This window comes from Aptenodytes forsteri, unplaced genomic scaffold, assembly GCF_000699145.1.
Source record: "Aptenodytes forsteri isolate BGI_AS27 unplaced genomic scaffold, ASM69914v1 Scaffold273, whole genome shotgun sequence".
NCBI classification, from domain to species: domain Eukaryota; kingdom Metazoa; phylum Chordata; class Aves; order Sphenisciformes; family Spheniscidae; genus Aptenodytes; species Aptenodytes forsteri.
In genome coordinates, this window is record NW_008795041.1 from 93,933 (window position 1) to 117,670 (window position 23,738).

Sequence of the window (23,738 nt, forward strand, 5' to 3'; positions counted from 1 at the left end):
CCCCTTAGGGAGATTATCACACTACACCAGGAACAAATAAATAAATCACACATGGTTGTCAGGCAGACGTGGGAAAAATGATTCTTCTTTATGGAAACCGTTGGATCAAGTGACCTTGTTTCGACCTGGGTTTGGGCAGAAGCCAGTCCCAGTGGGACAACATAAGAAGGCTGTACTTGAGATGGCTTTGGGTTTTTGCTTATTTTCTTTTTGTTGGGCAGAGTTTTAAAATAACAGAGAAAAATCAAAACCACTCGAATAACTGATGTATTTATTTTCTTATGTACACTTAAATATGGCACATCTGACAGTAGTTGTACAATAAACTCAAAATGATAATCAAAGCTGGACAGTAGATCAAATAACTCAGTGCTGAACCTATTAGAAGCCAAATCCTGTACACTGAATTTCTGAAGAAAGTTTCACCCAGGAGCTGCATTAGCTAAGGATTCAGAGGCTAAGATTATCTAGTCTCAATTTCTGAAAGACTGGCTGGTGACTGTGACTCTATTACCAATATACCAGCGTCATCTTCCATTAACGTAACATTGAACTGGCACGTTCCGCTCTTTCTTCCACGCAGCCAGCAATTCATCGGTTGTTGTTACCCCTTAGAGAACAATTATCAAAGTCCCAGAGGATTCACCTGCAGTTAGTGATTACTCTAATAAATAAATGCAGACTGGATTCATTCTTCTGCTATTAATGTGGAAGATGTTCGTGTTTACTATTGGTTGAAAGTCAGTGACAGCTACTTTGCAAAGCAGTGGATTTTCGGAGAATAGGGGAAGCTCAGTCAAGGAGATTCTTTGCTTTGGGACCCATGAGAACCTCTCTTCTCCTTCGGACAACGACAATGCCTGGAACACATTGGTTTTGCAGTTGGGCATGTTCTGGGTTGGGATGGACATTTGTCCTCACAGCTGTTTGATAAAGGAGAAAAAAGGAAAAAGAGAGAAGCATTGTAATATGGTAATTCCTCACTGTCGCAGTCCTCAACTTTTTCATCACTGAACCCTGCAATGCTCTCTAGACAACGTTTGGGAAAGTGTTGACACCCTACAACATGGGGAGACAAGACTGCTGCCTGACAGTTCTTGTCTACAGCAACATGTCTTGCTGTTGCCCATTCGTCCACAGTCACAACCTAAGTAATGCTTTCATTTCTCGTGAGCAGTGAAATCCAGCGTGTCAGCACTGGATCATAGAATCATAGAATCATTAAGGTTGGAAAAGACCTCTAAGATCAATAGTGTAACACTATAGTGCTGCCCTCAAATTCTGTGAAGCACCTCAGCTCACCTGATGCTTCAGCTTTGGTCCTCCGAGAATACTGGGCATGAAAGTCTGGCATAAAAGTCCTGTGTCCAGATTATAGTAATTTCTAGAAGCCAAACTCACGTAAACAAATGATCGCATTGATCCCCTCCCACCTGTCTGAAAGACATAAATGACCAAGTGTCTCATGCTCACTTTCAGCTCTGCTGATTCAATTTTTATACTTGTCAACTATTTTATGCTTGTCCGTATTTACAAAGCTGAACCTAAAGATGCAAAGGTTATGTCTTCCACAGCTTCTTCTCCATGAATGAGCCTATGAAGCCTCTGAGAATGGACCCTGTGGGTGATCATTCAGTGAACTGCAGCTCTCCTAAGGTACCCAGGGAAACTGGATGCTGACCGTCCTTACATAAGCTTTCAGACAGAGCTCCTGCATGCTCCTGGGTCTCTACATGTGGCCAAGGCTTTCTGCGAAGGAAATTTTGAAAATAAACTAATGCATGAAAAAGGAGTATTTTAAAAGGGTATTTTCTATCAAAGTTTTGCCAGAGAAACCTCAAAACTAGTGACACAAAAGGATTAGGGAAATGCATGAGGTACAACAGCCCCAGAACGATTTTGCAGCTTCTCAGTGGAATCAGAGCTGATTGAGTGGCTTTGTATGTGTACAAAATTACATTAGCTATAGAAAATCACTTGCTCTGAGGACAAACTGAGTAAGGAATAAGCTGTATGGTGTGGGTGCCAACTTAGGGAGCTTTTCTCCCTAGACGTCCGTGAGTCTGCATTCAGCTGTGACAGAGAACACAGGATGGGTTCTACCTACCTACAAATCCAAGACTCAGTATCTCACTGGAAATCCCCTGTGCCACACAGTAATTTCAGTAGTAGCACAGTTTTAACCATCATTCCCTTAAGATTAGGGGGGGAAAAAAGTAATAAATGTTGGTAGTTGAATAGCATCCTTGTCCAGCTTTCTTTAAAACATGTTAATTAAATAAACCTTAGACTCCTTCTATGAAGCAAGTATTGTAAATACCACCTCTATTATTATCTCCTTAACTGCAGCAAGGTATTTTATCCTGGGTGGACCTCCTAGCTAATTCAGCACTTGCACCTCCAGCATCTACACAAGGTAATTCACATCTTGCAGCATAGACACTGAATGACAAGGAACACTTACCTGCAGGTGTCAGCATGAAATATCTTGTGTTTCAGAGCACAGCTCTCCTGGCTTTCCCTACACAAATAGCAGCTGCAGTTCTCTTTACTTTGAAAGAAATCTGTGGGACACTTCTGTCTACAGATGCATTCACAATTTTCTTCATCAAATTCCATATGTTGTCCACACATAGCCAGCTCAGCAAGAGGAGGGAGTCCTGCGATAGCACATACATCTTTTAGCGGTAAGCTTTATGTGTCTAAATCCTGCTTTTGAAGAGACTATCTCTTTCTTTGCAATCACTACAACTCACACGTACTCTCTGATAGATTCTAGTCTTCAGAATTCCTGTTATAACGTCTTGAGAGGATTGGGCTGATTATTTCACTTACTGTAATACTGCTGTTCCTTGTGGGTTGAACCCTGCACAAAAATACTTTTATTTTGGGGCTGTACATTAAAAGAGCATAGCATTAGGTTTTGGAATGCACAAATCTTTACTGGACAGCAGGTTTTAAAAAGAAAATCTCAAATAGGATTTAGTCTATACCCGGGACAAAAATGCACATCCATGCAAACTGTCACACTCACCACTCAATGTCCTTCACTACCCGTATATTGTGGAAATTTTGCAAAAGTAATGCCATGTCTAGTAAGGTACGAGCTGGTCTGGCGCTTCAATAAGGAGCATATGCACACTTGTCAGTTAAAGATAGAAGAAAATACTTTGTTTCAGAAACAAAACCCCAGCCAAGTGGGCGCACTGTCTGGTACCTCATCTATCTTCTCTCAAAATACACATCTGGAGTACAATATGAGGCTAATCCTAGCAAAAAGGGAACACATTTTGTGAAAGCTTTATTAAAATGCTAGCAGCACATCCCCGCTTAAAGGTCATGGCATATAATGTGTCATTGGGAAGGTAATTTCCTGTAGTTTTACAATTAGCTCTTGGATTTAACCTACGGAATGTGGAATGTAACCTGCGTCTGCGACCTCTGCAGCCTCTCAGTGGCCAGAAAAGACTTGCACATTACTTGAAAGAAACCTTCATTATTATTTACTTAATGCTGGAAAACCAATATCCAGAGAATAAAACCCAAGTCCTATTGGAAGGGAGGAAGGAATCTGCCCCAAATTCTTGGAAGACAAACCCCTTCCTTGGGGTGATAAAGCTTGGCATGTGTGAATTGGCGTAGACTGTTTTCGGTCTCACTTTGTTTCAACCTCAGACAGATTTTAAGTTATTTTGTCCCGGCCACTGCCAAACACAATGTACTTCAGAGAATGATATTTTATCTGAGGAAATATTGAGTCTATGTCAACAAAAGCTGTAATTCAACAAGCCACAAATTCTAATGCTCCAAGCTGACCTTACAAAAGGCTAAGAGTTGAGAGCACTCTAGCTATTCACAGTCCTTTGGACTTACTCTGAAATAGAGAGTACTAATCCTTTCTTGAGTGAAAAGTCTAACTTGGGCTTAACTACCTAACCTGATGGTCAGATGGTCTGATCCAGAGTGAGAGCAGATCCTACAGAAACCACTATGCAACTGATCCTTTGCTTATTAACATTAGGAGACTGTAATCAACAGACCAGTTTATGAGGTTATTTAATTTTATTTTAGCTTGCTAGTCTAGGAATTGCTTGCCAGCTTGCTTTTATTGTTGCCTTGGGATAGTTTATTCTTTTGCTTGCTGCATGTAGGTTAAACCACAAAGGCAAGGCTTCCTTCTGTGTCCATCTGCTCTTAGTGCTATGATAGGGTTTTTTTGACCAGTACAATTTCCTGAGAAAAACTATTTTTAAAAAACCTTATACAGGGCTTGGAGAAATTTTAACTTCTCTTAATGTTTACTGCTAGTAAGTCTCTTTAGACTTACACAGTTACCCCCCAGAATATTTCCTGCAAATTTCTTTGACAGATTAGAGTTTTCCAGGAAAAGCAGAGAGAGAAGGGAAGTAGTGTACACTTCTACGAATTTTACCCTCTTCCATTTCCTTCACAGACCTGAATGGGTGTATGTGCATACTCCTGAGTATGTATGGCATATCAGTTTGAAAGCTTCCTAAATACCTTAATATTATCATAAAAAGTAGTCAAATACTTTGAAAGGTCATAGAATCTTTTGCACTGACTACAGCTAATAGACAGGACTGATTTTGCCTATGTTATCCTTGATTAAGTCTGTTCTTAAGAATTTCCCACAATAAAGATTCAGCACCTTCCCCATGCAATATATTCCAGGGCATAATTTTTTCTACGGTTAAAAAGTTTTCCCTAATTTAAGGCCCATATAAAATAAAAATTTATCCAGGGTGCCTACTTCACTAACTGTTTTTAATACTTTCCTATTCAGGTTGCTAATATAGAGGGAGTAAAACGTTCGAGCAAAAAAACATGAGATGCGGATAAGCACATAGAAGTGTTTATTTTCAGGTGAGTTTCTACACCATAAGCCAAGTCTATCTAGGGATGTGGACTCAAAACTATAACTCTCTCAATGAAAAAATGGGACAAAACCTAAATGAAACACAAGCAGCCTGGAGATAGTAAGCGGAAGTGTTTGTTTGTAATTTCATCTTTACCTTCCCGTCTGTTGGGGTGCTGTACATCTACAACACATTCACATTTGTCACTATCCCAGATCCATCCATTATGGCAAAGTTTGTTGGTAAAGGGGCATCTAGAAGAAAAAAAAATTAAGATAGGAATTAAAAAAAAAAAAAAATTAGGAGCATCTGTGTAGTCATTTGGCAAAATGAGCCTGCTGTTATGCTGGGTCTGCCACTTGTACTACGTGAAGGTAGTAATTCATCTGTGTGCATTACTGCTGCAAACAGAAAACCTTGGGACTGGATGGCTTTGCTGATAGGGCTGAGCTGTCTGGCTCCCAGCAACTAGAAGGAGCAGGTACAGCACATATTATTTCAGATTACATCCTTAGGAAACAGCTACAATTTCTCAGCTCCATTTTTCCATAAAGCAGCTCTACCCCACCCAGGGTAGTCTTTGTCTTACAGTATTCATGCTATGTAACTGTATTCAATTTTGCCATGCTGCCAGGAAGTGCAGCTCCAGTTTAAATTTGCTCGTGCTTAAGGATGTACAGTGGACTGTTTGCAGGGTCAGAGGGGCCAGTTTGACTTTCAGGCGCTTGGCTCTGGGAGGGGAACTCACAAACTGGAAGAAGGCTGAGGTTCTTCTGCATTTGCGTAGGAAGGGGATTCAGAGTGGCCAGCAGGCTAACTGAGGGCTGGAGTGGCTTTGCTGAAATGCCACCTCTCCCCCAGCCCAGATGGCTAACTGGGGCAGTTATGAGGGCAAGCCTACATGCAAGGTTAGACGGAGGCATCTGAGCTAACTTCAAAAGAGTCACTCAAGCTGGCTGTGCTTCTAGAGTCTTTGTTAAATTAATGTAGCCTGTTCTCATCAGGACTACAGGTATTTTATACCATATTTTGGAGTTACATGTGAGACCACTTTTCTCCAGCCAATGAGCCTGACAGAGGCAAACCAGGACTGGACCGGAAAGTGCAAAGCCACAGTTCGCGCTGCTTCTGACCCAATGTGCCATGAGGTATGGCAGAGGGCTTTAGCTTGAGCACAGCACTCTGTGTGCCCTGGCTAAATAATGTGCAAGCAGAGTTGCTCGTGTCAGGTTGAAAAAGTCTATGCACAAATACCCAAATAGCTCCAGTGGAGCGTAGGGCTAATATGTGCACTTTGAGTCCCCGCTCAAGCACCTAAGTGTCTTAATGACTTCAGATCCTGCTGAACTAGCCTAGCCTGCTCTTTGTTGAATTCTAGTGTGTACTTATAATTTGGTGGTCCATTCACCCATTCACACCATTCTGGTGTCCATTCAGTAGGTTTAGTTGAAGCTTTCTAACCCTGAGTGATAATCAAGTTATTTGGAAAAACTGTTGGCATAACAGAAAGTGACGGGACCATTGTAATGACCAAACCCGAACAAAATAATTTTCATACTTCGGACTGCACATGTGTAGAAGTTTGTAAATGAGGGAGCTTACCCATCTTCTTCTGGGTACTGGACAGATCTTCGTATGATGGCGTACTGATGACGCTGGGTATTTGATAGACACTTGCAGCCTGTGTGATTGGCAATTTTGATTGGCACGGGCTCAGGAACACTTGTCAAGGGAACCGAGATCTCAAAGAGCTAGGTGGGTGAAATAACATTTATTTTTTCAGTTTCCATTATGCAGTTAATATTTGGAGCTTTAAATCAGAATCTGTTATCCTTTGCCACCATTTTCCCCACCCTTGCTCTTTTCTAGAGATAGATACCATAGGTATAAATGAGCAGGTGGGCACTGAGGGTTTTGAAGAGTAAGCAATGCCCCCCAAGATAGGAACTTGCCAAAATGCTGGTCCCAGTGCTGTATTACCAGCTATTAAACACCCAAGATCATTCAAAATTATTTGGAAACACACTCAAAAGCCTCTTCTGGGTGCTAGGGCCAAATGGAAAAGATACAGGTGTCGGAAACTGTTCTCAATTATAACATCGGTTGAATCTCATCCACTTATGGTGACAGCTATTTAACTGTCCTAGGGTATAGTCACAGCATGCATCTTTAGGGGCCTAACTTAACCCCCACAGCCTCCTCAGAGAGGGAAGAAACAGGAGTAAACAGAGGAGAGTTCATTCCGCTTCAGTTGGGTTCCTGCAGGGCATCATCCTGGAAACATCTCTCTCTTGACTATAGCAGGAGCCTAAGGAACAAAGCAGCCTACCTTCAGTGCATCCAAATTGTTTAGGGTGTTCCCTGATTAGCCTTGTGGAAGCCCTGGTTCCTTGGGCAGCTACATACAGGAGCTGTTGAAGTGACCCACACCCCCTCTCCTTCCCAGGGAAGCCAAAGCATAGGGTATGTCTTCGCATGCCAGCATGTCTTGGCTTAATGCTGCATCCACATGCACAGGCTGAGAAGTATTCCTAAGCCTGACTGCTTAGACATTTAAATTTAGGCGTCGCAGTGTCTAACTTTAGGTGGCATGAATACCCTTCAGTGGATATTTTATACCAAGGGAAAAAAAATGCTCTCACTAATACGGGAGTAATTCCATTAAGTTTAGAGGAGTAAATCTGGACTGATGGTGGTGTATCCAGGAGTGGAATTTAGCTGGGGGCTTTTGAGGGAATCTTTATTTTGAAGGACGCTAAAGGAATGTTATACTCTGCAAAACTGCAGATTTTCAACAAACTTATGAACTGCTGCTCCAAAAATATACAAATAAATAAATACTTTTTAGCCTGACCTAGCTCCCTGAGCTGATCGGATGTCTTTTGTGTGTGGCCAACAGCTCATAACAGCTTTCTCCTTCTGGTGTGGAATGAAAGCAATTAATGAACATTGACGCAAGAAGGACGGGCCCTGATTTATTTTACTCCAGCTATATTCCAGTACAGCCAGACACAGTGGAATGTAATTCCAACAAACCTGAAACAAATACAGAAGTGAATCAGACCTGCTCCCCATGAAGATTTCAATTTTCTTTTTAAAACAACTGCCCTCAATCTTTGTTCTGATTTAAAGAAAACCCTTTTTCATAACTAGAATTTAATATATTACTCCAAGTCAAAAGGTTTTATCAACTATAAGTAGGGGTGCACAGGGTGAAGATTAATCAGGGAGGACCAGTCTCCTGTGCTCCTTCTGTAGGTATGAACACAGATGGTTTCATCTGTAGAGCTGATTGAAAGTACTAAACTTGGAGCTCTGCTCAGTCACCCACCGGAGCAAGGTATCTCTGTACATAGACACTAGAGGGAGTCTACAGAAAGAAGCTCTCTGGATACTCTCTTTATGGTCACTGGTTGGCACTGGTCATTAAAACCGGGTATTTGTCGCCTGGTGCACCTAAGCAGTAATTGGCCACTGGTTTAAGCCTTTCTTTTCCGAAGTGACTTGTGATTTGGGACATTCGGAACCTGAGGCGTTCAAATTGAAAGCATCTGTCCTCTCCTGTTGAAAATGTCCCCTTTTTAGGCTCACAAAACTGCATATCCAAAATTATTAGCCAGCCTTTTTGGCACTGACAGCAATTTTGAAAATGCAGCTCTCGGACTCCTGGCCTCACACAACAAAATTTCCTGGAGTTTCTCTTAAACCTTTGGTGCAGAGGATTCCTGCGAGCCAACACTCTCAAGAGGTCTCAGGTCCAAGTAACAATACATTAGTGAAAGATTAAACACCTTAACATCACATAAGCCTGCAGTCACTTTCTCAGGGCCTGATTTTCCATCTCCATGCATATATAGCCATTTTTAATAATGCAACATGAATGTAAAATGTTATTGCACATGCCTGCATTCACTCCGCATGGATAAAAAATTAATTCTTCTGTTTGTTATGATAGTGCAGACAGATTTTTCATAACAGGATCTCAGAGACAAAACATCCTCTTTCCCCTCCCTTCTTGGAGAGCCAGCGTAAAAAGAAAGCAGATGAATAGCCTCATTTACCGTTTTCGACACGTAAGTTGTACTTGTATTCATGCAGCTCAGACTCTCCTCGTTGCAGCAGCCTCCGCATCTGAACACGTTCACGCAGGGAGGCTTGAAGAATTTGTTGGTTGTTGTACCCAGCTCCTTGGCAACTTCCACACAGGTTTCCCTTGGCACACATTGAGTCTTTTGCCATTCCTCATCTATCACTGGAGAAAACACCATTTTTATGAGCAATCATGGCAAAGTTAAACCTCTGATTAGTGAGGCAGAAGCATTATGTAAATAAAAATTAAGTGCTGGCAGGCCATTTGTACTTACTTGGATCGATTTGCACTTACTTGGATCTATCTAAGGACCAGAGATAGTCTAAGTGCAAAATTATCCCAGTAACTTACACCAGCTGCACTGGCAGAGAGGTCATTGCATTTATATGCCTTTAGCTTTCAACGCGGATGACCAAAATCTCTGTAATTCCAGTGGGTTAAGTAGAGCTGCATCGATTTCTCCCAGCCGAGAGTCAGCTCCACGGCCTCTGCCTGACAAAGCTGGCCCACGCCCTGTCCTCCTTTTCTCCAGGGTAGACCTCCTTATTGTCATTTTATCCTCTCTTCACATGTACCCCACTGCGGACTCGGTAGAGCCTGGGCCTGACTGCAAAAGCACATTAATGATTAACAGATTCTGGTCAGAGGGTATTAATACTCCTACTGGATGTCAGCCAGCGAGCACCGTTTCCAAAATGTCTAATGAAATCCAAGACAAACACACTCACACCTCAGTACCCTCAGGGGGTCGGGGTTCGAGTTTGAATAACAGGAATATGAATTCAAGAATGATTTATCTATTCAAAACACTGTGACATCTTTCAAATACTGAATTGTTGTCGACTAGTAATTTATTTTAGACTGATCTGTCAAATTCTGATTGCGAGAAGGAATAATGCATTAACTGACTGAACCAGAAGGAGAAAGCAGTGACATTTACATGATATTATCTCGAGTCTTGTTAAGAGGTGGCCCTGCTTTTTTTGGCTTCTTCTTACCTGATTCAAGTTACGGAATTACTCAAGAGTCATCAATGCTTATGCTTTAAGTCCTTCTTAAAATTATGAAAAACATTTTTCCTGTCTGCCCCCCTCCAGCAGGCTTCTGAAAGATCAAAAGCAACTTCTATACTGTTAAGAAAATTGCTCTCTCCCTTCCAATGCTGTCCACCTCCCTACGATTGTGCAAGCGGTGCATACATTTACAGGGAAGTGCTGGGGAAAAAAAAAAAAAATCTGGAAGACTTTTAATCTAGATGAAATACTTTGTCTTCAGATGAATTACTCAAGAGTCATCAATGCTTATGCTTTAAGTCCTTCTTAAAATTATGAAAAACATTTTTCCTGTCTGCCCCCCTCCAGCAGGCTTCTGAAAGATCAAAAGCAACTTCTATACTGTTAAGAAAATTGCTCTCTCCCTTCCAATGCTGTCCACCTCCCTACGATTGTGCAAGCGGTGCATACATTTACAGGGAAGTGCTGGGGAAAAAAAAAAAAAATCTGGAAGACTTTTAATCTAGATGCTATACTTTGTCTTCAGATGAGCATTTATTTCTCTCTTTCCTACCTGACTTTCCTTTTATTATTTTTATTTTTTTTTAACTGACTGTGTATATTTAAATCAGTTTGTTTATTCCTGCAAAGTCCTTCCCCAGAGTTGATTCACTCCACTTTCCAGTCATGCAAAAAGTACAAGAAATAAGAGCTTGGAGTCCGGATTCTGATTTTACAGCATAAATTAAGAGAAGAATCACTAAAATCAATAGAATTTTCTAGAGCAATGTTAGTCTATCAAAACAGCAATCTAATCCTAGGCCTTAAAATAGAAAATAAAGTGTTTGCCAAACTCATTAAGGTATGTGCATGTAATCACTTCAGATGTCACTTCAATGAGTGTAAGCAGTGATGACCTTTCCAACTGCACACATCCTCACTTTATTAACCACTCCTTTAGCAGAAGGGCTGTTATAGGAAGGGGCGGTCAAAGAAGCAGGTGTCACATTTTGTTCAGAAGCACCGTGGTCACCCTGATCTTTTCCATGAGCAAGTGCAGGGCGCCTGCTGAGAAATTTGGCTCCGATACAGACTCCAGCTTGAAAGCGCTGCAGTCCTGGGTGAGCTGAGCTGCTCGGGGGAGGCTGGGGTTAGATGGGGTGACACGAACTTTCGGTGGATTCATCATTAAAGCTCTAGAAAGGAGGAATAAAGTCCTGAATTCGCCCTGCTGGAGTTTGGGGTGCTGTGGAAGATGGTCTAGCAGTGAAACAATGAGGAGCCTTGACCCAGCCTTCTCGTCAAAACACTTTATTAAAACAAAACAGATTCCCTTGGCAAAAAGATCAATGCTTAATGACTGGAAAGGGTGTGGGAAAGAAATACGTGTTTATAGGCTTGTTTTTTTTTAAAGGAGGTTTAGTACCTTGAGCATATTAAGAGATTAGAACAAAAGTAGTTTCTGTCCTGGGATAATTCCACTTTGGATGGAAGAATGGAGAAGATGACCCAATAGGCTTTTTTAAACTTAAATTTCAGTGGCTTGACTTTGAATGAGAAAGATGACATCTCTGTGTCTAGAGTTAGACTTTTAAAGGAAAAGTAGGAAATGACCTAACAGCTGTTCCAAGCAATTATAAGAAAATTGTATCTGTATGACTATGGTCATCTGACTTTATTACCTGAACAGTTGCATTATTCTGCCATTGAAAAAAAGCCCATTGCAGTATGCACTGCCTCAGTAACGCTTGACGACAACATCCTCTGTTGTCTCGCTGTATTGACAAAAGGAATATTTTAATTTTTCAGAAATGCTGGTGCTCACTAAACGAGCAATAGTGACTAGAGAATTACAGCATTTGACACTGGGTACTACTTCTAATAACAGCTCTATGGACTCCTGGGCTTGTAAAGGTGAGCAAACAAAATGTGTATCATTAATTAAAGCCCTCTTAATTGTTCTTCCAGTGTATATTGGATTATTTTTTTCTGTACAAAATTTCTATGAGAAGTTTAAAACCATGCCTGTCATATGAAAACCCTTTTCAGACGGGCACTCGTCTGCATTTCTGTGCTGTGGCTCAGAGAAGGAAATTAAGGCCTTTGCTCAGCCATAATTTAGCTGAGTAATGGTGTGCAAATGTGGCTGTGGTTATTGAAAAAGTGGTATTGGAACAGGATGAGCAATATCTGATTTCCCAAAAGGAAAGTGATGCGATCATATCGCTTCAGGGTACAGACTGAACAAAAAAGAATAGCTCAGTCTGTCCTTTGTCAGGCTACAGTGTAGTTTTGCTGTAGGATATCCATTTGCTAGACCAAAGTATAGTAACTGATCCTTTATTTTACATCAATGAACATATAATGCCTCTTGAGTCTCTCACCTACAAGGAATAGTATTCACTTTTGCTCCAGGTGAGGCAATAGATTGTATTTTCCCGCATTCAGGTGTTGGTTGATTCTTTCAAGATCTACTACTTCTCTCCAGAGAGACTTCCTCAAATAGATTGGGATTAGGGCAGTATCTCCTTCCTCTGCAATTCCCACCCAGACACTGCTGCTGATACAGTGCCTTATATCAGAGCACACCTAATAAAAAGAGGGATTTCTGTGCCTGCAGGAAAGCTCGTTTGTTTCTGCCTGCAAGCAAATTCTGAGATTTAGCCCAATGTTGCTGGCCAGCCCCTCAGCCAGTCATTCCAACCTGTTCTTTGCACGTTGACTTCCCCTCCTTTCTGTGGACTGACAAATCCATACATAATACATCCTCCCTTTGGAGAGTATACAGAGAACAATAAGCCTGATTTGGACACAAAACAGGGAGGCAGACTCAGGCTATTGCCTGACATTTTTTCATACAAAGTAATTTTCCATGAATGCCTGGTTGTTTCCAGTGTGGGTGTTTTCTAGGAAACCCCTGGTACTTAACCCTTTACTGGTTAAGAATCAGTGATCCTGAAGCTGAGATCATTCAGCTGCAAACCTGCACCTACCTTTCAGTGTATCGATATCATAGAAAGCAGCAGCAAATCTGGTGGAGCGATGTGATGCAGAGCGGGAGTCTAAATTGGCCAGACTTTTCAGTTTTAGCCTGCACTTCCACAGCTTCCAGTCCTCAGAGTGAGTGATGCGAAGCAGCTCTTCCAGGCTGGATGCTCTCCTGATCTGCTGTTCTGACCGCTCCAATGCTGACAGGGACGTCCTCTGGAAGGGAAGGGGGAAGTCAGAAAGCCAGTACCTTTACAGCCAGTCCCCAGTGCAGCACATGGAGCACTTGTACAAAAAGGCAGCACGTTACCGAGGACAGCTGAGAATACCTGGGAAAACAGGAGCACATAGAGATGTCCCGGGCTTTGACAGTGCCCGGCACCAGACCGATCTGCAGGATTTGTGCCCATATAAATTGGGAAGGGGAGATGCCCACTTCCTCACCCTTTCCATCACAGCCACTACAGCTATTTGACAAATGCAGGCTGTGCTCGCCATATCCCAGCTCCCCAGGGAACCTGGCAGACACCGATCACATCGCTGCTGTGCCTGAACCATGCTGTTCTGGCCAGCCATGCCAGCATGAATCCCGGGCCACCCCTATAGACAACCTGAATGAGTTCAGCTGGTGAGCACAACCCATGTGCCTTTGCAACAAGCCACCTCAGGTGCCAAAACTCTGGTGCCAACCATGAGACGTCACTGCAGGGGCAGGCGATACAGCTGGAAGCTGCCCTAAGTATGAGGGCCCATCCACACGGCAGGCAAACACAATTTTTGTCACAAAAATGGGGGGGGGGGCCCCCCCCCCCCCCCCCCCCCCCCCCCCCCAGCCACTACAGCTCTTTGACAAATGCAGGCTGTGCTCGCCATATCCCAGCTCCCCAGGGAACCTGGCAGACACCGATCACATCGCTGCTGTGCCTGAACCATGCTGTTCTGGCCAGCCATGCCAGCATGAATCCCGGGCCACCCCTATAGACAACCTGAATGAGTTCAGCTGGTGAGCACAACCCATGTGCCTTTGCAACAAGCCACCTCGGGTGCCAAAACTCTGGTGCTGTGCTCGCCATATCCCAGCTCCCCAGGGAACCTGGCAGACACCGATCACATCGCTGCTGTGCCTGAACCATGCTGTTCTGGCCAGCCATGCCAGCATGAATCCCGGGCCACCCCTATAGACAACCTGAATGAGTTCAGCTGGTGAGCACAACCCATGTGCCTTTGCAACAAGCCACCTCGGGTGCCAAAACTCTGGTGCCAACCATGAGACGTCACTGCAGGGGCAGGCGATACAGCTGGAAGCTGCCCTAAGTATGAGGGCCCATCCACACGGCAGGCAAACACAACGTGCAACGTGCTGCAAAGTGCAGGATGCATCTGCCATTTCCCATCCCAACTACCGTTTGGGTCATGCCCAAGTCAGCCAAAGCAGCCTCAAGTCCAGCCTCAGCGCTGTGGATGTGCAGCAGCGTTAGCACAGTCATTGCATTTTCCACCTGCGTGATGTACATGACCATTTTCTGCTCCCACGGGAGAACACTCCCTACAAAGGCCTACCCCATCAGTTTAAAGTTGTTATTCACTTAAAATTTACCTGTTTAACAGAAACTTAATATTGCACAGCACCCCGTAACAATACTGGTTTCCTTGGCTGCAGCTTTCCGACATCTGTGTTTGTGCCTTATCAAGGCATTGAGTGTTTATTTCCACTGACTCACCAGATCTGCTGAAAACTATTGCCTCCAACCCAAGTAAAAGGTTATCTTTGTAAATGGCTGTGTTGCGCTGGGCTGGTGCTCTCAGTTGTACTCTCTGGTCATGCAGTTGACTGTACTTTTTGACTTGCAAATAAAAGGCTGCACTGCCAGCTCTCATAAATAAAATGCCAGTCCTTAAAGGCAAAGCTGAATTATATGAAGCTGGCGACGAGGTCTGTAGCGGCCTGCAGTCTGAACGGGTAGCAAGCGAGTGCTCTGTATAGGACTGGGGAAGGGGTGGGAGAAAGGGTCACCTATAAGAGGAACATTTTTAGATGAGATCTGAAACCCAGGCACTGACTGCATCTGTTATTTGTTATTAAAATATCTGTGGCATTTAGTTTGCAATGATACAGATGTTAGCCTGTACATATGGGCCAAGTTCGTTTTTGAGTAATTACCTTCCACTGACCTAAAATTCTCTGCGTAGTTAACTCAGAATAAGTTATTTGCTCTTCTTTTATGCCCATACAGAACATTATATTGTGTTCTAGCAAGCTGCCATGTTTCATTACAGAGATGGCTGGTTTTCATAGGTGAATGATTTCTCATATATTTCATATGTGGTGAAAACTGGAAAGCCCATCTCAATACTTATGGACAAATAGGTCAGAAGGAATATGAATACTTAGCACCAGTAACTGAATTTCAAGATAGTTTTACAAACAAGCTACCCAGAATTTTGCTGATCTAGGAAAGCTGAAATTCAGCTTGAGGTCAATGTGTCAAGACTCATTTGTTCTAAGAACCACAGCTTATATTCACTCCCATTCACAAACTGTCTCCTTGACCTTACAAAACATGCGAGTATAGGACCAGTGCTGGTGTGGTAATGGGACCAAAGATATTAAAATTGAGCTCTATTAACCATTAACAAGACTTTTTTCTCTCTCTTTACAGTAAAAAGACGTTCTAGCTGAATCAGCATCCAAAACTTCTGAACTAGAATGAAATACAGCGAACCTGTAAAATGAGATGATGGTATTCTGTAAATTGGAAGACATATCTTGCACTTCTTGTAAGGATCAGAAGTTTGGGACTAGCTTTTCCATTTCTTCCACTTAACTATCAAGAGGTTTTATTAATGATTATTATGTGAGCAAAATAAGTTTTAAACCTAAGATCAAAGAGAACAGAAAAAGTGTACATGCCTCCTTATGGTAAGAAAAGGTCTCTGGGCTTATCTAAAGCAAGAATTTGTACTGCTTTAAGGATTCTTCTATTTTTAAAGCTATACAAGTTCCTTAATGTGGACTGAATACACTGAAATGAACTGACTTTATGCCTTCACACTTAGTATTGTATAGAAAGAGGAACAAGTAGTAGAAGTAATTTTTATACCCCAAAAATGCATTTCCAATAGGATTTGAAATATGGTAATTAAAAAAATGTACCTCTGATATTGGTGCATCATAGCGGTGTTGACAAAGCCTGCCTATGCGTGCAGGTTGTTCCTTCTCTTCTTTTACTGTTTTTCATATATTGGAAACTGGAAGAGCACGGTCAAAAGAAATGGAAGGAGCAGTGCTCATTACAGAATTCCCTATGCAGTCATCAGAAATGTATCCTAATTAACTAAACCGTGCTTATCCAAAACTCACACAGAGCCCTTGGAACGGAGTTATCACTTCTCTGTCAACTCCAGCCCTGCTCAGTGTTGCCTGGGCTATTCAACCTTGAAGTGAATCTGTTGCCTCTACTCTCTCCATGTTTCCTAACACCTATCCAAGCTCTGCAGTTTGATGGGATTGCCAGTTGCCTACCAGCACAATGCCAGAATAATTGTCTTCCTTCTTTTTATATTTCACATCTTCCTGGAGGGAACAGATTTTACAGCTGATTTTATAACTTCTTCCCAGGAATCCCTACCCAGTAAACTTCCTGATGCCCTTTCCCGTAACACCAACAGCACTGAGATAAAGTGCAGACTCTCCCTCTGAGCACTGCTGACACTAGGCGAGATGGTGAGCAGAAGGCACTGCTAGATTTTAAGGGAGGGCTGAATCCCAGGTAGTTGTAGGTTTTTACAGTGTGGACATCTGTTTTGTCTGTGAGTTAGTCACTCTCAGCTCCCTCTATAGCTAAGACAGAGAAATATAGACACTTTACAACACGTTTCATTTGAAATCACCTTGAAAGTCTTCCTGCTGGCTGCCCAGCAAGCCCAGGCTCACCAGATCACAAGAGGTATTTGTGTGGTGCATCTTTGGTCAAACAAATCTCACCACAGCTACCTGGAGTATAAAACATCTGAAGAGAAGCACCTAATTTTGTTCCAATCTACCTAAGCACCAAAACAGGGACAGTGAACACCGCCTTATGTGTTTGTTTTGACTCCTTTGAGACTACTACAATACTCTTATCTAAAATGTTCTTTTAAACACTTGCTAGAGCACAGAGTGTTCAGCATCTAGAAGGACGTCCATCATCCTTATACACTTTGACCACAGAGGCAGCTATCCACAACTTTAAAGCACTCAAAACTAAAAGCTTAAAAAATGAGCAGAAGGTGGAAGGTGCATCAGCCCCACCAGCAGGGCACAGCCCTACGGCCTCGGACACCACAGACTGAACTGCTTCAGTCGGCCACTCGCTTGCTGCAGCCCAGCAGCGCTGAATAACGTGTGGTCACGAAATCTTTCCAAAGCATTCATTTCTGGTCATCCTGTTTTGAAAAGGACAGCATCAAATGAAAACACAGAACCTCTTACAGTCCGAGATAATACCATAGATGATGTGCCATAGGGCTGCTAGCACCACACAGATGTGGAGACTTCTTTCATGTACTGCAGTTTAAATTCAAGCCCTGTTTAGGTATAGAGAAACATGCTCCAGCTGTCTGAAAAGCCCCACTTAGAACAGTGCAGCTTTGCACAGAAAGATGAATAAATGTTTCAAAATGTGAAATTGGAGGAAGGTGTTAGGTTCAACAGCATCCCAAACCTATCCCTCGTGATAATCAAGGACTTTATCCCCTCTCACAGTGATATCTAGTGGACAGCAGTTAAAATCAGCATTTGAACAGGAGGGGAGCTCCCCACTCAGCCATAGAGCAGGGGGAAGCACACAGAGAGGTCAAACCTCCACTGACATTTTTGGGAGATCCAGCTCCTCACAAAAAGCAAGAGGAACAGAGCCACCGTCTGTCTGTTTCTCCCGACTGTAGTCATCTGCACATGCTATTTCCCACTTTTCAGATACCCCTACCTCCATTTTTTAGGCTTTCTCCGATAACTACAGTCCTTCCTTCCAGGTTCCCTTCCCATTCTCCACTCTGCGCTCATTATCTTGTACTGCTTGGATCCCACTGTGCTTTTATGTTGTTTATTTTTACTCCTTTCCCCATATTCTGCCAGGTGGGAGTCTAACGAGACCTACCTCAGGCTGAGCTGTTCAGCCTCCTGGTGCAGAGGAGCATCCATTTTTCTCCCTGCCATGCCCTCACTCCACTTCCCTTAGGTTGGCCCAGATTTTAATAGTCAGATGGGGTGAGCCATCACCACTGTGGTAGTTGTTGGTTGTAATGGCTGCAAACTAGATGTGGAGCAGGAATTCACTGCACTTGGCGTGGTTCACATAGGTAGCAAAATGATGATCTCTGGCTCCAGAAAGCTTAAAATATACATTAAGGCTTGAGAGAGAAAGAAAGTAGAGGAGGAGCCATTGGCAAAGGGCCAGGACAATGTCCTTTACACGCTCCCAAAATGAACAAGTTACCTGTGGAGCCATATCACTGGAAAGTTCAAAATGTCCTAAACTTTCAGTACCTGTAAATGTACACCCTGTACAAATACATAATGCTATTGCCTACAAGAAACATTTGCTTAGAACTCATCAACAACAAGGATCAAAGTAGTAGGTTTAAGTAGTTCATTCTTATCTCTTCAGTTTACTGCTGCTCTTAATATCATTTTTCTAAATATCTTGTCTAAGAATGGATTCCATACCCAGAGATAAAAATTGGATACATATTTAGATGGAGTTGTATCTTTTTCATAACACTGACCTCTCATGTGTTCCAAAACTATTCTTCAACTCAAAGAGGAATATCTGTTTTCCTCTATTTGGGCTACAAGCAACATCATTGACATCAGGAAATGATAACGTGGGTTAGCACTGTGATTTTTGGATAATTACAACTTTTGTCCTTCCAAAAGAAACCATAATGGGCTATCTATCTTCTTCCTAGCAATCTCAGATGCCAGAAAAACCCTAAAAGTAGTTAGCATTGGAAAGGAGCAAGAGAAAAAGCAGTGGTACATTCAGTGGCCTTTCCCACCTTGGACGCTGGCTTAAATCAGACACTGAGTTCATTACCCCGTTGATTTATGCTAGTCAAATATTTGGCTTATGCATCATGTCATACAGATGCACAATCCCACACATAGTCTGCACTGTTCAAACTGGGCCCCTTCTTGAGAATTAGCATTGACAATCTCCTATCAGGTGCTGCAGCTCAGCAGTTTGCACTTTTTCTTCATGCTTGACAATCCTAGGTTTCTTGCCTAAGAAAAAATACCCTACCCTTTTCAAACTGATGTCTGAGTGAGTCAGCAGAACCCATGTTTGCTGAACCCCTTTTTTTGCATGTGCCGCTCTTTCCAGCCTGACACAGATGGTCTTTGCATTAATGCTGTGTCTCAGGATCTCCTGGAGGTATTTCAAACAACGGAGGAAAGATCTGCAGAATACTACAGTAAAAAAAAGGCCCACTAAAGTCCTAAATTTATTTGAGGACCTATAGCACAAATACATGCCTGGGACCCAAAAGTAATTCTTTTCAAGGCCATCAGTAACTGTCAGTATTTTTATTTAAGAAAGCAGATGCATGGTGAATAATATCTTGTGTGCATGAGAAGGCAAAAATGAAGGTTGATCGAAATCCCTATTTTGCTCAATCTGAGGAAAGTCCTGCTTGCATTTAACTCTGTATTCAAGCACACCCACAGACCCAGGAAACACATCCTGAAAGCTTACATGGATGAATACTTTCCTTAAGCCCCAGCCTCGCAGTCCTTATCCACAGTGGGACATAAAAGTCTGCTTAAAGCTAAACACGTGTAAGAGCTCTTCTGAAAAGGAATGTTTTTCTGAGTTAGGGTCACAGATACTGTTGTGGCAAGTACTGCATAAATACCAATGGAAATCGTCAACATTATCACTGCGTCTAGTGCCAGGACAAATGATTAAGGAACCTCTCGATAACCTTGCACTGTTTTGTGATCCATCCTCTCAGCGGTTAAGCAATAAAAAGAAGGTAACAGCTTTATCTTGCCAGGGAAAGCAGATTGTAGCTGCATAACAGAGAGTGATGATTCTCTTAATGCCATTGTATCACAAACATGGCCAAACAGGTTTAAGCTAAGTTCAGACTAAATCTTTCAAAATTAACCAATCTGGGGGGAAAGTTTCATCGCAAAGTGAGGGCACTTGGACATCAAGAAAGAGTACTGGCAGCATGTGAGGACATTTTGAACCTTTATGAGTGTTGTGTGCTTAATGCAGCAGTAGCAGCTGCATTCAGTTCAAGAGAAGTCATGTAGAAGACAAAGACTTGACGCAACCAGAAGTTGAACTTCCCCCATTCCAGTGCTGCCCAAAGGCTATTCTCAGAACTAGACTCCAACCAGTTTAAATACTAGGTAGATGATTCATTGCCACATGAAAATACCAAGGAACTTTGCTGCTATGTATGCTACACCTGAAAATAACCTCCTTTCCTTCCGTAATGCATTCCCCAAGGTGTTTTTATGATAGTGTATGAGCTGGTTATAGTTACGGGCTCATCTTGCAGAGATAGAGTGCCACCACACGATCATTAAAAATTAAAAAAATCTCATCCTATGGGTCATTCACCTGACTGAATATGAACTAGTTATCTGAGACTCCTATTATAGTTTACAGAGAAAAATAAGTCCATTGGGTGCACGCTCATCTCATTCTAAAGTCTGTTGGATAAACTGTGCCTCCAAACTGCCTCTTTCTCTCCATTGATGCTGAAGGAGGAGTTGGCAGGTCACTAGCTCAGCTGTAGTTAGGTGACCTGAATCCCACTCAACTGAGAGCAGTCAAATGAGATGAAATACACCCTCTTTATCCAAAGCACAAGCAACTAATGAAGGACAGTGGTCAATTTTTCTCAGGTACACAAGTATAAACAACTAGGAAGTACAACTGTACCAAGGTCTGAAGGACCTGGGACTGGCTGCAGGCCAGCACTGGCTGCTCCCCGGACAGAGGAAAGCACTTCATTCCCAGCCCCAAAGCCATGGGGTAGTTGCCCAGCCATGCTGTGGCTCGCAGCACACAGATTGTGAGCTGCTGTGGCCAGGGAACTGCAAGGCAGTTCCTGTGGAAAAGTCTTGTTCTCTCTTGGCAGGAAAACAGGGCAGCTCCTGCTATTGTAAGGCCAACACAAAGATCAACATGGTGTCTGAAGGTCTCTTGTTTGACCATTTTCCTGGTGAGGATGACAAGCTTGTGTGGAGTCTCAGCAGTAAGAGGAACTCCTTTTGAGGATTTTCATCATTATTAGTAGTGTTTTTAGCATTATTGTGGCTCCTAGGAGTATGGGGTCAGGTACAAACACAAAATAAAGAGACGATCCATAACCTGGTGTCTACAAGCAAGGTAAAAGACGAGAAAACAGAAGAAGGCATTCATCCAAAGGGAGTACCAAGGAAACACCAAAAATATTGCTCAGAGTGATGGGCCATGATTTTGAGATAGCAGGGGCTCAATCATTGCCAAATTTTATCATAAGAAATATTGTCTATAAAACAGCATCTTGTATCTTCGGGGTGTTGCATAATGGGTAATAAAATAGAGAATCTTCTGCAGCTTGAAAACGTCAGGCTTGCAGGAGGGACTTACTGCCTTACCAACAAGCAACGGCATCACCCTATAAACATCTAGCATGAGGTGTCTAACTACCACGTCTGACACATACTAGTTTGCACTAATTTTATCATCATTGTATTTCATTTCTGAGAGAAAGAACATCTACTTTACAACAGCTCCAATAAAATCAGAATTTTGATTCTCTGTCAGCTATGAACTTCTGATATATGAAGTCCCATCCCTAACTGTATCTCTTCTAGAAGCATGATTATCTATGCATTATTAGTGCACAAATAAGCTTTTTTTAATTATAGTGAACATGACCACAGAGAGACAAACCAATGAGACATTTTGACTTCCTACTAATACTGTTCTCTGAAACAGATGGGCTTGTCATGGGAATTTTCAGTGACTATTACAGTCTTTGCCATCATTATCAGGAGCATGGATGAAGTTTCAGGAGCATGCAGTACTTCATTCCACCTTCAAATGGTGACTGTTTAAACAAATACGCAAATCTGTTCTAATAGTTAGAAAAAAGTGTAGGCTTTCTCAGTGCGCTGCCTTATCCAGACTGAACGTTCACTTGATCATCGCAGTTACGGCATTAATAACCTGGAGGGACATGCTGCTTATGGTGGGGACAAGTTTAGGTCCTGTGAGGCAGATTTCCAGCTGTCATTTTTTTAAAAGGGTGCTTTCTCCAGTGAGAATTGTATTGAAAGCGTACAGCTTTGTATTGCCCAAGTATATAGCAAAAAATACACAACTGGGCTGAATTTCTTCTTTAAGAGGTTGAAAATGTCCTCAACATTCTTTCCCCAAATATAAAATCAGCAAGGACTGTGTTACAGTTGAGAAACCCTAGGGTTGCATCAGACATATGGTAGTCAAAGCAGTTGGGGTTTTGAGGCTTGGAGGTGAAGTACCAGGGCAGCACTTTTTGTTTTCCAAAGCCCCCTCAGAAAATTGATGCCTTGATTTGCCTGCTAATATTTTCAGCTGTGCCCACTACTACAGCATTTTCTGCAACTGCATCGAAGGGAGACTCCATATAACTCTCACCAGCAAAAACACGCATGTGTCAGACACGCATCGCCCGGCTGTAATGCCCAGACAGCTACTCCTGCTGTGCCTGTGGAGAAGGAAATGGTACTCTGAGTGGACAGCCTGAAGGTCACCTCTCTACCCTCATCAGTGCCTGCTTGCCCAGAAAAAGCTCAAGGACTGAAGAGCAGGCATGGGAAAAAAACCTTTTGCTTCCCCCACCCACGGCCGAGGTGAAACCTCTGCCCTGTATGCCTCAAGAGTTAAAGAATGTTGGCCTCCGCCATGCATCCTCTCAGGAAAGGGTGACTGTGTGATCACACCACTTCATCCTGAAGTCCTGTGTGTCATGGCTGCTGAAAGAGAAACTGCATAGAGCCCTGTCCTGTAAGAAGAGCAGTGGAGAATTGCCAGAGCACAGAAAGAAGGACTGACAGATACGTTACTTGTGGGTTTGGGAAGAACATAAAATGGTAAAACTAATAGTGTGACCACGTGTTGTATGAGGGGGCAGGGGGCTGACAGGGAGACATTTATCTGAGACTACCACATTTCTCACTGCTACAGGTGTGATGTTTGAGGGCCTCTTTTGCTAAAACCTTGTCGGTACATCATCTGACCAAGACCCAAAAATGGAGGAGAAGCAACTTCTAGACTGCTCCACCTCTGATGTTCAGTGTGGTAAAAAGTTTTCTCCAGACTCCCCCCCGCCTTGGGAGTCTGTCTCCTTGGACTCCAGCCTTACTTCCAGTGAAGACAGGAGACTTAATTACCCATTTCCTAAACTTAGTGGTCAAGGTGGTGACAAAACAGCTTCTACTTTAGCTGAAGATGATATGTTTTCACAAGTAAATCTTATTAGCTACCCTATGGCTTCAAGAGAACAGCTGTTTTATATTTTGAATGGCCTTTTGAACTAGAATACATCTTTTGTGGTGCTACAGCAAACAAATCAGACTTCTTGCACTTTAGTAGCATGCTTACATTATCAAAATCCTCAGAGACGAGACATTTTAGTTGCTGTATTCTTGGTTTGAACAAACCAAAATATTCAAAGCAAAGAACTGAAAACATCAGAATTGTACAAGACTTTGTGAAAGTATAAATCTCTGAATATTTCATATTCTTTTTCATGTCCAAAGCA

The 23,738-nt window shown here is 42.6% G+C and overlaps 1 protein-coding gene across 2 annotated transcripts in view; it reads right to left on the reverse strand.

Annotated features, from left to right (window-relative positions):
• Window positions 1–249: 249 nt before the first annotated feature.
• Window positions 250–23,738, reverse strand: part of VEGFD (vascular endothelial growth factor D) — a 32,316-nt gene continuing 8,827 nt past the window's right edge. For both annotated transcript variants that reach the window (XM_009276863.1, XM_019471439.1), the window contains exons 2-7: window positions 12,953–13,163; window positions 8,939–9,129; window positions 6,480–6,628; window positions 5,034–5,131; window positions 2,465–2,660; window positions 250–923 (exon numbers count right to left, since the gene is read on the reverse strand). In XM_009276863.1, the coding sequence (XP_009275138.1) occupies window positions 797–923; window positions 2,465–2,660; window positions 5,034–5,131; window positions 6,480–6,628; window positions 8,939–9,129; window positions 12,953–13,163 (972 nt within the window). In that variant the 3' untranslated portion in view covers window positions 250–796. The remainder of the gene's footprint in view (window positions 924–2,464; window positions 2,661–5,033; window positions 5,132–6,479; window positions 6,629–8,938; window positions 9,130–12,952; window positions 13,164–23,738) is intronic.